This window comes from Ptychodera flava, unplaced genomic scaffold, assembly GCF_041260155.1.
Source record: "Ptychodera flava strain L36383 unplaced genomic scaffold, AS_Pfla_20210202 Scaffold_45__1_contigs__length_1260105_pilon, whole genome shotgun sequence".
Taxonomy (NCBI): Eukaryota; Metazoa; Hemichordata; class Enteropneusta; family Ptychoderidae; genus Ptychodera; species Ptychodera flava.
Window position 1 is genome coordinate 1,177,350 of NW_027248367.1, and position 15,151 is coordinate 1,192,500.

Here is a 15,151-nt window from a genome sequence, read left to right on the forward strand (position 1 = left end):
AAAGGCATTCTGAATACAGCGGTAAATTTCCTCCCAAACGAGAAAGGATAACACGCGGGCATTCTGCAATGGACGCTGTCAATTTTACCTTGCTGCAGGCCCCACACCAATCTCGGCCCGGCCCCGCTGCACTTGTACAGTCTACTACCTCCATGTAGTACAGCCTTACAGGACTAGTAGCCGGCCAAACACACAAAAAACAACGTCGCAGTGTAAAATCCATAGGTCAGAACCGTTGATCATAAATTTTCAGAACCAGTGATGTTTAAAAGTTTTGTATTGATCACTTCATTTAGGTTTATGTGAATGACTTTCTCATCGAGCTGCGTCTATAATTGTCCCGGGCATTGTCCATGCAAATTTGGGGCCTGCCTTAGCTCCCTCCGATCGTCTGTAGACTACAGCCAAACTCACAGTCCTGAGCAAATTGTACAGTTGTGAAAGTCAGATATATGTATCATGAATTTTATACAAAATATATAAACAACAGAATCAAACCAAGAGGTTAGTTTGCTGTCGGGCCGGGTGCGCAGGGGACGACTTTGCAGTGAGGCCGGGATCTCTCTTGTGTTCGAACTTCTAAGCTTACAATGCCTGGAGCTCCATCGCATCGCAGCTAGCCGATAATTGTACTACTGTAGTCCTCGTGAGGATTAGATACCCGTTTATTTTATTATTATATTATTTGAAATACTTTTAAATTTAATAAGTAAGACTTTTGTACTGCATTCAAGATATAATTTTTCCTTTCTGAGCGTTTTCAATTACGCCGTACGGCAACGATATGCGAAGTTGATAGGCTGTGTTGCCTGCAGCGTAGCCTGGCCGTACACAAAACTTCGTTTGAGTAGACGGAGCAGAATCAGTCCCGTCATTTATTTTAAACGAAATTTTCATTTTACTCCATAATGGAAGAAACGACTAGTTCAATGATTACAATGGTGAAGTGTTGAATTTTTATTCATATATGTTTTTCTCTCTCAATTCATTCAGCAAACTTGATCTCCGTACCATCGGTCACAACGTGCAGTGCCTTGCATGAAGCTTACAATCGACTGCCTCCGTCTTTAGTTTAGCTGTTCAAGACGTTTGTTTGCACGGCTCATTATAGTCGGAACAATCTGTAAACACTTACATATTTATATCTTTCCGGTATTTCACCCAACTTTCGCGCGTTTTAGCTGAGTCTCCAGTTTCGATGGACCAGACCTTTTCGAAGAGCGTATACGTATGGTTTCTACGGACGCCACAGTAAAACTTGCGTAGATGTGGTTGAGCATGCGCGGTGGTGTGATTACGTTTCGTTTCGTGTGTCAACAAAGCTGACTTCTGGTCCGGACAAGAAGTCATTTTTCACTCCTTTTACTGTTAATCGTGAGGCGGGCTGGGCATGCAAACCATGCGATTCAGTATTAATTATGGTCTACTTTCACATACTGAGGATGTCATTTTAATCAAAAATATGAAAAAAATTGTTAAAAGTTACAAATACTGGGGCTTTAACGATTTAAAACTATTTGACTTTTATTTCAGATCGTTTAAAATTGACATTTGTACATAGATGTATAAAAATTAAAATCTGAACAAATTCAAACTTAACCACTGTTTGTTTACATCCATTATTTTGTAAGATTATTAAAGACTTCCCATCAGACAAAAATATCGCCACTACTACACTGTGGTACTAGTTCATTGTATTCAAACTACACAGCAAAATCTATAAAATACATTCAACTCTCTTTAGGATTCAAAATACATTTAAAATTGTACTGGCAGACAGTGACAAATTAATCTACCGAACAGTCAGTCTATGCAACAATTTTCAAACAACTTATATCTTTATTGTTAATACCTTAATTTCCATCAGTAAACAGCACAACAATGCATTGAAAATAAATTTCATAATTATGTCTTTTGTAAATTACCAAATGTCTGAAAAATCTGAAGAAATATAAATGATATAAATATCAGTGTACAATGTCATCATATTGCTGTTGTAGATATCAAAATCACGAGGTGACGCTCACCTATTCCTGTACATGTTGGTAAAAGTTGGATTGAAATCTAAAACAAAGATTTGTTCTCAGTAACGTCACGAGAAATAAATCTACGCTGGTGTCACATTTCGTGTTTGTTTACATCTTACGCACGTCTACGTCTGTGATGTAAGCGTCCTTAGTTACTGGTCTAAATTTTGATACAATGTTTCATACAGCATCAACCACGTTTCTAAGGACCACCGATAATTCTCACTGTAAGATCTGTCTAGAGTCACTATTTACAACAAAAGTAGGAAAACAGCACACTGATACAGAACGAAAGCATTGTGAATATTTCAAAACTATACCCTTGAAAAGTTTGTACAATTGTACAACGAAGTAATGCCCAGAGTTGACCCAACTCGCGTGCCCCTCTCAACATAGTGAGATCGACCTGGATACAACGCCCTCAACGGCTCTCTTGAACTTAGAATGGCTGTGATTGCTTAGTTTGAAGTCATTGTTTATAAGCCATAAATCGAAGCACAGTCCCTCTATATAGAGGGACTGTGATCGAAGTAATCTTCCTCCATCGGATGGAAATATCGACAGATTTCAACAAAATTAACATCATCAGATATGCAGGTATTTTATCTCATCTTATTTTGCACACACAATTGATATTCCGCCCGATATTTATGGCGATGTGATGGAAGGTGTATCTGTACTATATTGCTGTAGACAACCCCTTGTCAAAATGATCAAAATTTTCAATAAAAATTTCACAAAATTTGCAAGATTGTTCACCGGTATACAAAGGAAGTGAGCGACTGCATCTCTAAGATTGTCCGTCCAAAATTTCAGTTTCAAAATGAAAAATAACGCCAATATTTAAACATCAACAAACATTTTGATCAATGTTGTCATTGGGGTATGCTGTGTACAACGGCAGTCAAATACCTCCATGACAAAATTGGTCAAAATGAAAAATCCACAAAACATCTCCGTTTTGGATTTCTAACATCCCTGAGATGAATCGACTGACAAAAATCACAATTTTTGTCCACAACCATACTTCTAAATTTGTAAAAATAACCTTGCAATCAACTTGTTGCCATGACATCCTTGTCAACAATGCAGTCAAGTCAATGCAATGCGTTCAAACTTCAACGCTCACAAAATTATTCCTTTCAAAAAATTCCTCCAAATTCTGACATTTTGATGTCATGTAGACATACACTTCATGTTGGTGTATTTTATCTACTTGGAAAATACTTTGATTTGGTCACTGTTCCACTCTACAACACCAATTTTATCACCCATGACTGCAATGTACCAGGGTACACTCACATCACCTTTCAATAGATTACAGATCCACTTTCCATCACATCGAAATTTTAGGATTCTATCAATGTAGTAGTCACAAACATAAACATTATCATCTTCATCCACAGCAATGTATCCAATGTATCCCAGAATGCCCCCTGATAGCTGACTTTGTCCGAATTGATGTAAAAAATTCAGGTCGCTGTCAAAACACTTGATGCATCGATTGCCACTGTCATAAACCATGATGACATTGTTGCTGTTTACAACCACAGACACCGGCCAGTAGAATTGTCCTTGGCCACTAATTTGACCATTGACTTCTTTGACATACTTTCCACTGTGAGTGTACTTGACCAGTCTATCATCTCTGTCCTCAGGTTCAATGATGTCCAGAGAGGTCAAACGCAAAGTGACCAAAACAAAGTCATCCATCAGAGCTATGTCCAGACTACTTTGATGTTACAGGTAGAGTAATTATTTTGATAATTTTACCATTTTCATCACAAACAACAATTTGTTTATTTTCATCATCAAGTATGAAATAGTGGTTGAAACGTGAGATGGCTACACTCAGTGGCCGGAATGGCTTTGCAAACTGACCATCAAAGCTTCCTATGACTTTGTCACAGGTATAATCTTTGTTCAATATCTGTACAATATTGTTACCACTGTCACACACCACAAGTTTATCACGGTGGAAGGCTAAACCTCTTGGCCTCTTGAACTTTTGTCCTTGGTCTTTATGTTGACCATTAACCAATGTCACTGACCAGTCACCTGAAAGGTCAAAGGTCAAATCTGTGAAAATTATTGAATGCATTGTTGTACAGCTTACTTTTTGTTCTGCTGTAAAAAGAAACACTTTAATTCACATAATTTTTTCACTGCAACATAATTTTTTTTTAAACTCACATCGATTCTTTTAAGTATAAGATTATTTTTTTACAACTTCTATCTCATTGTGTAAATTTACCATGGCAACATTTTCAACAGAAATAGGCAAATCAGTATTTTTGTCATACATTTTTAATTTTTTATACTAAATTTCCAATTCTTCCAATTAGGCATATTTGTTTATTTTAAAGATGTAGCTATCATGTACTGAAATACGAAGTCATACATTTATTACTAGTAAGCATGGCAACAATGCTCAAAATATTTATTTTCCTGTAACTTTTGTATTTTATGTAGTAGGTCCAAAATTTTTTCGCAAAAAATCAACAGATTGTCATAAGCTTGTTTGATATGTATAAATGCATTAGTATTATCATGCATAACAAGTAACCATGGCAACATACATGTCCAAAATTTGCTTTTCTTCATATTCTGTTTTGCTTTTGAAGTAAAATGAAAATTCTTTCACAAAAGTTGTAAGACTAAAGAAAGCTTGTTCATAGTGTCCCAATACATAGATACATATAACAACAGATTTTTTTTCCATTTGCTCAAAATTACCATTGCCTCATGACTTTGTTTTATTGAACTTGAAATAAAAATTATCCAGGAAATATTCACATACTGTAGTTCAAATTTGTAATGATTTTTTGATTTCTAAAACTAAATTTCAAATTTTTCAAATATATCATTTGTTTATTTTTAAGATGTAGTAGTCAAGTATCAAAACTTGAATTCATTCACTTATTACTGTAACCATAGCAACGTTTTTTTATAACAATGGCTCAAAATATTTATTTTTTGTTACTATTTTATGCAGTAGATCCCAATTTTTTTGCAAAAATTAACAGATGGACATAAGCTTGTTTATCATGTATTAATGAATTAGTACAGGCAAGCATAACAAGTAACCATGGCAACATAAATGGTCAAATTTTGCTTTTCTTCATAACCCTCTTGTTGTTGAAGTAAAATGAAAAATCTTTCGCAAAAGTTGTAAGACTGAAGTAAGCTTGCTCATGGTGTAGGAATACATTACTACACTAGAGAATTATTAGTCACCATGGCAACAGATTTAATTCCATTTTCTCTAAATTATCTTTATCTTTATCTTTTTGCAGTTGAAATATAAATTATCCTGGAAATATTCACTGGCACAGAATGTAAACTTTTTCAATGATATGCCAATGAATTGAAACACTCTTAGAATGTTTGGTAGTATCCACGGCAGTGTTTTATAAATATCGCTCAAAAAATTCTTATTTAGCCAACAAATTTTTAATTAGTGAACATTTTTAACAAAAATTCTGTAGTGTTCTCCTGCAGATTTGTGAGTGTGAATATAAATGTTGAAGTTTTAGTGAATTTTGTTTGAATTTTGCAGTCATTTTAACCAAGATCTTCTTCTGTACATAAATACATTAGTGCTATAGTGCATACAAGTAACCATGGCAACATAAGAGCTAAAAAATTGCTTTTCTTTGTACCTTATCTAGGGGTTAAAATATAATGAAAATTCTGTTAAAAAGGTTAAGGACAATACATTAATACAATTGTGTGCTACTAGTAACGATAGCAAGTTTTATTCTATTTGTTTAAAATTTCATCATAACAGTTTTCTCATTCAAAATAATATGAAAATTCTCTAGTATCAATAGATCTCATACTGTTGCCAAATTCCAAATGATAATTCAATGAATTGATACAGTTTTGGAATATCTGTTTTCCATGGAAACAGTTTCATGATTGTAACTCAAAAATTCTTATTTTCTTTTCACAACTTTTGATGTTCCACCAGACGTTTGTGAGTTGAAGTCATTTTTAGTCCCCACGGACACCGTCCGGGGGGACTTATAGGTTTGGTCATGTCCGTCCGTGCGTGCGTCCGTGCGTCCGTCCGTCCGTTCACGCAGATATCTCAGACATGCCCAGGTCAATTTCTTTCAAACTTTGCACAAGGATAGTACCCTACCCCATACAGATGCACGTCGATTTGTTTCACAATGCGATTAAATTTGGCCGTGTTAGAGGACTTTTTAGTTTTCACCTCCATAGACTCCCATGTATAAGGCAGTCTCCATAGACTCCCATGTATAAGGCAGTCCATAGACTCCCATGTATAAGGCAGTCCATAGACTCCCATGTATAAGGCCAAGAAAAATAAAAATTTAGTTTCTCATCGTATTCATATTGCAAAAAGGATGCAGTGACACAGTTTTTAGTCCCGACGGATGAAGTCCAGGGGGCTTATAGATTGGGTCGAGTCTATCCATGAGTCCATCCGTTCACGCAGATATCTCAGATATTTTGACAAAATGTCACGTGACCTTGGTGACCTTTGACCTCAAATATATATATTTGTCCATAACTCAGTAACCACAAGTGCTACAACCTTCATATATGGTATGATGGGACAGCTTATGACGCCACATATTGTACCTCATTAATTATGTGCATATCTAATTTTGAGCGAGCCAATAGAGCTAGAGGTCTGATTTTTGGTATATAGGGATAACTTAGCAATACTACTTTTTTTCCAAAATGTCACATGACTTCGGTGACCTTTGACCTCAAATATACATATTTGTCCATAACTCAGTAACCACAAGTGCTACACCCTTCATGTATGGTATGATGGGACAGCTTATGACGCCACATATTGTACCTCATTAATTATGTGCATATCTAATTTTGAGCGAGCCAATAGAGCTAGATGTCTGATTTTTGGTATATAGGGATAACTTAGCAATACAATTTTTTTGTCAAAATGTCACGTGACCTCAGTGACCTTGACCTCAGATATACATATTTGTCCATAACTCAGTAACCACAAGTGCTACACCCTTCATATATGGTACGATGGGACAGCTTATGACACCACATATTGTACCTCATTACTTATGCACATATCTAATTTTGAGCGAGCCAATAGAGCTAGAGGTCTGATTTTTGGTATATAGGGATAACTTAGCAATACAATTTTTTTGACAAAATGTCACATGTCCTTGGTGACCTTTGACCTCAAATATACATATTTGTCCATAACTCAGTAACCACAAGTGCTACACCCTTCATATATGGTATGATGGGACAGCTTATGACGCCACATATTCTGTTAGGATATTAGACCTTAAGATGTCACATCTTGTACCTCATTATTATGCGCATATGTATTTCTTGGCTGGCCACTACAGCAAGAGGTCTGATCTTTTTTCCCGATTTAGAACCATAACTTGATGCCTCATGTGTTTCAAATTGGGAACAACGACATAGACCTATGTGTCCATAGATCTCAACATATACACTCCAGTGATACTTCTTAATGACCACATTTCCCTGCCCCCTCAAGACTAATACTCCTATTACAAGTGGGGACTATGTCATTGTCAATGACTTGTTTTAAATTTTTCTAGTCATTTTGACCAGAACTGTACATAACTACAGTTTTTCAATTTGACAGTAGTAATGTTAACTCAGTTCCTGGATCATTTACATATTCCTATAACTTTAGAAGAACACACACAAATATTGCATTGCATTCCATAATGTGATTTTCTTCCATTTTAATGGTCACACAGATTTCAATTTTCTGAGATATCTGCAGTCTGGCATAGCATCACAATTATAGAGATCATTTAAATAATATGTGAAGACAGGCTCTTGGTAAGTAACTGTTTCTTCAAAAAATCAATCGGCAATTTGCAATCTTTGACCTTTAATTCATTTTATCATATCCCTATGCCCAAATCTCTTCATTCTGGTGACATTTATTGTAAAATATCAGCCATCATATTTTATGATAAACATCTACTTTCTGTTACCCAAACTGCACTTTTGGCTGTCATCCGGCTGCCCCCACACAATCTTAGGAAATCCCATTCAAAATTTTCTTATCAAGCAAGATAATTCATTACAGACAATTAAGAGCAATGGATCCTGGGAGCAACTTATCCATGACGTAATTTAGACAAAATCATGTATAATATAGCTTCAACATGTTCAAGGTTATGCTAAAGTGGCTTTTGAAGTCCAGCCTTTGTAATAAAGTGTGAACTGTGAATTTTATATCCTGGGTCCGTTGTATTCTACTTGTCTATAAACTGATCCAAGACATACAAGACATGGTTCACGCTCATACTAAAAAGGGACTTCAAAAGCCACTTCAGCGTAACTTTGAAGGTTTATTTTTTCAGTGACTTTGTTTCAAAACTTGATAATTACAACATAGATCAGTTATTCCCTCACCAGAATGCATGGCTCCAGTCCGTATTACACCATCTTGCTCAGAAATTTTTTGAATGGGATTTCCCCACACTGTATTGGGACAGCCAGATGAGAGCCCAGAAGTGCAGTCTGACCCCCTAGGTAACCTAGACTAGATAAATGTCGAGATAACAACAACAAATGTTTTCAACTTTTGAGTGTTCCTGAGCCACATTTGCAAAAAACAAAATGGCTGCCACTCTCTGCCTTCATCTATAAATCTGCACTGTGTAAAGACAGCATAAACCCTTGAATGTTCTCAATGTCAGTATTTTACGAATTAATGTAGATTCATGTCATATGGAAAGGTTAAGCTTTTCCTAGCTTTGGCAGTTTAGATTCCTAATAGATTCCTAAATTTTATAATTTTTTTTCTGTTATTCTACCAGCAATAATTGAATGAAATGGTGAAAAGTTTACAAGATGTCAAAGTGTGATCACTGCAATACATGCATGAGGTCAAAGTTCAGAGGTGAGAGTTTAACCACAGAGGGACCGTGGTTTAACACTGTCCTAGTTCAGTCAGTTGTCCTAGTAGTAGTGTTTGCATTCAACACATGGTACAACTACATGTACGTGGGGCAGTGACTAAAGTGTTCATATGCTTCAACACAGGGTTTACAGCAAAGTAAATTGTAGCAGCTTGTGTTTTGAAGTGTAACAGAACACATGATGCAAACATGACAATTCCCTCAGATTCAACTCTGAACCTATCTCTGTTAAATCCACAGATATCATCATTGATTTGTTTTTTTTTATCATGGTGATAACTGCTCCAGAATTCAAGCATTCCTATGAACTTCAAAAGTGGTAAGTCACCTAACAGTAAAATGTCTTACCCTCTCAAGAAAGCAATACTCTTTTCAAATCTGTAGTGATAGGCAAACTGCATCAATATTATTACCGAAAATTTACGTGATGAATCATGGAATTTTGATGAACCGTGAAATAGTCCATATTTATGAAATGTGCACTCTGACCTCAGGTCTGTCCCAGAATGCATCAATTCTGATAAAATAGGTTTGTACAAAATTCTTCCTACAGCTGATTACTGTTCATAACAGAGACAGGATTACTTGATCACAAGGCAGATATTTATGTAATTCAACACATGGTAGACTGTGTTTCCATTTGATCAGAATTGATACATGTAATAATGATAACTTTCCTGCAGTCAGGGACTGTGGTTCATTACAGCTGTAGTGGAAGTGTCAAATTGATTCTTTCTTGTAGGTTTTTACAACTTGAAAAAAAAGATGGTGTCAAGTTTTAAAAGCATCCTTTGTCAATGACAGTGGTCTGTCAATAGTTGTTATTGTCCATGAAACCAATCACAACTGTAGTGGACTGCAGGTAACCATGGTGTTACAAATTTATGTAAACAACTGATGCAATGCAAGCAGCTCTCTGAATGGTGTAACAAAACCTAAAAAAACAAATCATAAATACAATACCTTCAATGAAAGCTACAATGTGCACTCTGACCAAAGATCTATCCTGAAGTCCATCAATTCTAATGATATAAGGTACCCGGTACTACCGGTATGGCACTCGTGTAACAATTTTTCTTTACATTTTTTTCTCTCAGATTTTGCTGATACAGAATACCACAGTGAAAGTCTCCAAGACTTCAAATTATATTGTTGTGTGATGTTCTGTGATGTTGAAAGTTTGCAGGTACATGTAAGTGAGTATATTAAAATCGGGATTTCCATAAGTTGCCATTCCTGACATGAATGAAGGCATGGCATGACATCAATGACCTTAATGTGAACTGTAGTCAACAATCTGAGTCAGTTCATGTCAATACCATAGTTTATATCTTTGCCTTTGCATGGGACAAGGGAGTACTTGTAGAGTGTAAGTTCAAGTTGTACATGTCATAGTTTTTGATGTACTAAACACAGACATAGGAACGTTCTAATGATATCAGGATCTGACTGAATTAATTCATGGATATATTTTCTTCAGTAAAAGTTCACACATTTTGAAGAATTTTTCTGAGGCATTTGATGACAGTTTATAATGTTTCTATTGTTTTGTAGATTGTGACACATGGCTGAATGTTCTCTTATCATACAGAATATTAAAAAATTAATACAATAGCTGTAGCAGAACTTTTACCTCTCAATTTTTTTTCTTGGTTCACACATATGACTGGCTCAAAACTCGTGAATATACCCATGAATATATAAATAAGTTTCTTTCAGCAAGGCATAGACAAAAATGAACTCCGTGTGACTTTAGATAAATTGTTGCATGTCGGTCGAGTGATTTTTTTGTGTGGAACGCCAAACCTTAGGGTGTAAAAAAAGAAATCTGTGCGTGTTGAACAATGAACCTCCAAAGTCAAATAACAAGCGCTGTAATTTAAAACATACAATCAAAGACTCCTTAATACCTTTCTCTCCTTGTTTCTTCAGATCAGATTGTTCCAATTGATGTTCTAATTCTGCTACTTTGTCCTGAAGTTCCTTGATCAGCTTCTGGTTCTCTTTGCGTTCAGACTGTAATTTCTCTTTCTCCATACTGTTCCCAATGCGTTGACTGACCATTGACTGCTCACTGCTCTCTAACTTCTGTGTCAGTTCCTTACATCTGTCTTCCAAGGTACCCTTCTCTTCCTTTGCCGCCTTCAGTTGAGATTCTAGAGTTCTCCTTTCCATCTCCAGTGTATATTGGATATCGTCAATTGCTGAAAGCAACATAAAATGGACACATTTACACTGACAGTAAGTGTAAAACACTTAATATATTATCACATGCAAAAGCCAAGTCACCTCTGAACAATACATACCAGGATTTATACATCGGTCGTTCTACTCTAGGACAATTAAACATGTCTCTGTCATATATTTTGGTGCATCATAAGTTTTTTGTGTCGATCTTTTTGATATGCTTGTCAATATAAAGAAACAAATAGCCCATATTTCTCATATGATCAAAATTTGTGTCTAACATGAACATTTTGTACAAAGCAGTCATAATTATAAGGGTCTGATAAAATACATCCACTATGCAAATTTTTAGTCCTTGTGTTTCAGTTTTTTTGCAAATGTGGGGCTTCCCGTTTGTAGAAACCCCACTGCCACCGGAACTTTCGATGCACAGAGTACACTTTCATGCATTATCCACACTGTTTCAACTGCACTGCAACAAGGGGACCAGGTCATTAAGTGCTACGTCCAGGCCACATGCTAAACCTCCAAAAGTTGTCTAATGAAATCAATATTTTCATAGACTGCTGCAATAATTAATCCTCGAACAATGAAAACAGGAGAATGTAATGCCTGCATTAAAGGAATATGTGGAAATAATGAACCTGAAGCTGGTCGCATTTCCGTGGGTTCAATAAGGTACTAGAACACAGATAGTTGGACTCCATTTATTTTTTTCTGATCTACTAACTGTTGGGTGATTCATTTTAAAGGACTTTCAATGTCTTAGTTTGTCGACAATTCATAAAATGTTATTTTCCCCGTAGAGTTAACACAGGAATGGCGGCCTTTTGAATTTCAAGTATTGCAAAATGTTGGGTAGCTTCTTTTATTCCAAACTTTGCATGTTGACCCAAGATTTTTGTTGTTGATTTGGTAAGAATGGTTGAAAGTCTTTCACTTTTGAGGCGCATACTGCCGTAAGCATTGAAACCAGGGTCAGGCATCATGTTACAGTACTGTTTATGCTGTTGAGATTCAGGAGATTTTTGTTCTCGAAAAATAGCGTAACTTTCATCTGAGGTAAATTCCTAGGCCTATATGCTATCTCTGGAAATCTTGAATAACTTTGCAGAAGGTACGTGGGACTGAGAAGACCATTGGTATTTGCTCCGTTCTCAATAGGTGAATGCCATGTTCCTTGTTCTAGCCACGGACGACCAAAAATGATTGACAGCTCCCATGATGTATTGATATTACCTGAAAAGTTGTTCAAAGTTTAAATATGGAATCGTTATGGGAATCTACTTGACGAATTAATGGATGCATCAATGATTACCTTCAACAGTGTTATAAACTGTCCAGGGTGAGTTTCAGTATGGCCAAAAACTAGGATGGATTACATTAAGCTTGATCTGTTATAACATGTTTAACAATACACTCCTGGGTAGATGATCATGGATACCCATCAAAGTTTGGTATTGGGTAATATTTTATTTGAATATCTAGTAATCTCAATGAGATGTACAAGGATAAACCACAAATACTTACATTGTCCTTGTTCAGTCTGAGAACTATTATCAATTCTTCCTGTGACCATTGTGTGAGATTTCTGATCAATGTCTTCATCCTGAAATATTGATGTCAAAGTACAACAGGATATTTTATAGCCAGCGTTTCCGTTACGATTTCAAAACTTGCGTACGATTTTTCGCAACTGGGTTTTTATTTGCGTAAAATGTATCAAAAATGCATACATTAGGAATCGGTATCTGAAGTGAGTTGAGCAGTCATTTTTGTAGAACTTTGGGGGTCCTTTAATGTGCATGTTCTTTTTAGCAAAAAACAATAGCCTGGGGGGGGGGGGGGGGCTTCAAAGTATATGTAGCTGAACGCTCTCAATGCCGTGATGTAGGTCTCATATATGATCGTGGAGCAGCCTAATGATTTCATGTCCAAAGAAAATACTTTCTGACCACGAAATTAGTGTTTTCAAAGGGCTAACAAAAAGCAGATACTGGTAAAGTCCAGCTGGACCTCAAGAATGCAACCCAACAGAGTCTAAAACACTTTCCAAATATCATGCGACGTTATGACACTGTATTGTGTTACCAACAACATAGACTCGATCGATTCTCGAATTTTTTGCATCTGTTTTTCTGATAATGAAATACAATGTTGCATAAAGACTTGCCGTCCACTAAAGTCTAACATGTTGCAATATCATAATAAATGTTACTTGCAAGCAGGTGCATACATGTTCTATTTTTGTGGTGCATTGAACCACGTTCAGGCAATGTAGTGGGAGCCAAGTACGTCTGTGTCATTGGGCAGTATTTCTCAATGCATATTAGTTTACACAGTCATGATTTTTTTTTGCGTATTTCAGAACAATTTTGCGTAAAATACGCAGGATTTTGCATTAACGGAAACACTGAATAGGATGTTCTTTCAAACTTGACATCATGAATTTCATTTTCTATGATGAATAATATAATATGAACAACTTGTGACATATTCTAATATCTTGTCTTCATAGATAAAAATACTTTTATGTAATAATTGTAAACTTACATCAGTGAGTATCTCTTCATCATCTTCTCCCTCAATGACATCATGATACATTATGACAGGTTCAAGTCCACCTCCATCTCCTGAATGAAAATAAGGATGTATGAGCTAAGACAACTTGCTGCTACAGAACTTCTGTGAAATTCCAGTTAATAATTGCTAATAAATGCTGGTTATGATTGTCAGACAGACGTGTATCTAGGATTGATTATCCTTTTTTCAAGTTAAAGTGTTATAAATAAAGTGTATTTTATCTAAAGGCAGATATTTTACATCTAACATGGCTATGGCTTACATATGAACTGTGCAGTCTCTTGTTTTCTTAACCAGATTGAGAAGATTGACTGACTTAGGGATGCTTTCTCCAAGGAAAGAGAATCTCCTAGTTGGATTGATACAGCTACATTTCCAGAAACACCTGTTTTGACTCAAACAGTGCTGAAATATCATAAGGTAGGGGTTTTATCAGTTTACACTGATTCAGATGTACACTCTTTGTCCTAGAACGCCTATAACGTATCCCTGAGTTATGTCTGAGATGTCACATATTACTTAAAGTGGACTTTCTTCATAAAATGTGAAGAATGCATTCAGTGATAATAAAGCGACAGTAAGTGAATGTAATCGTCATCCAATTGTCAAAACTTGAGAAATGCAACATATTTACCACAACTATTTATATAGAAATATAAAATTTTCTGTTTGGTCAGGTATTTTCACCCTTGATTGTAAACATAATCTTAATTTGCTTGAAACACGGCAAACTTACTGTTTATGAAGAACAGTTCCAGTTCATCAAATCTGGCTTGGTCATATGTTGCTTTCAACTTGAGTTGTAATCCAACTTTGTCAGCCTCCTCTCTCATCTTATCAGTTATCAATAGTGGTTCAAATGAGTCAGGAAAACTACCAGATAGACATGTTTGTTTCAATCTGTACAGGTTATACAGAGTAGGTAGGTCAAGTGAGATTGCCAAGGAATCTCTTTTGGTACTCATGGTAACTGTTCCTTCACCAAAGCTATCCCTGCAGTTTTGATCTACTCTTTGGAGAGAAGTGTTATTTGTTATAACCTCACTTTCTGTTTTGTCAAGCTCTGCTTGGATCTTCTCCCATGCTGCTTTCAATTGCTCCTTTTTCTCCCTGACACTTTTCGTTTGGACTTGACTGTCAAGATCTCTCATTTGTTGCTGGTAGGATTCTTCATCTAGTCCAACATGAACTGTGAAAGCATTTGAATCTGGTATTTAGAAATCAGATGAAGAACATGTTATATGGCTAAAACTAGCTTTGCAGTGAAGTCAGTACACTCTCAAACAGATTTTGTGATCTTCATTCACAAACCCTTTATAGTGCACCACAGTGTTATAGCATGAAATGTAGAGTCTGGACTTACAAGCTGTACTAGCACAATTAAATGAAGACAATATCTCTTTCAAAAACCAAAATGCCACATTT

The 15,151-nt window shown here is 35.9% G+C and overlaps 1 protein-coding gene and 1 long non-coding RNA gene across 2 annotated transcripts in view; one reads left to right on the forward strand and one right to left on the reverse strand.

The window, feature by feature from the left end:
• Positions 1 to 700: 700 nt before the first annotated feature.
• Positions 701 to 15,151, reverse strand: part of LOC139128151 (uro-adherence factor A-like) — a 44,019-nt gene continuing 29,568 nt past the window's right edge. The window contains exons 5-9 of the mRNA XM_070693988.1: positions 14,463 to 14,933; positions 13,697 to 13,776; positions 12,674 to 12,752; positions 10,867 to 11,160; positions 701 to 4,085 (exon numbers count right to left, since the gene is read on the reverse strand). Coding sequence (XP_070550089.1) covers positions 3,757 to 4,085; positions 10,867 to 11,160; positions 12,674 to 12,752; positions 13,697 to 13,776; positions 14,463 to 14,933 — 1,253 coding nt within the window. The 3' untranslated portion in view covers positions 701 to 3,756. The remainder of the gene's footprint in view (positions 4,086 to 10,866; positions 11,161 to 12,673; positions 12,753 to 13,696; positions 13,777 to 14,462; positions 14,934 to 15,151) is intronic.
• Positions 8,738 to 10,144, forward strand: LOC139128205 (uncharacterized). Its single transcript, XR_011551223.1, has 3 exons — positions 8,738 to 8,937; positions 9,245 to 9,275; positions 10,054 to 10,144. It is a non-coding gene; the product is annotated as an uncharacterized lncRNA (long non-coding RNA).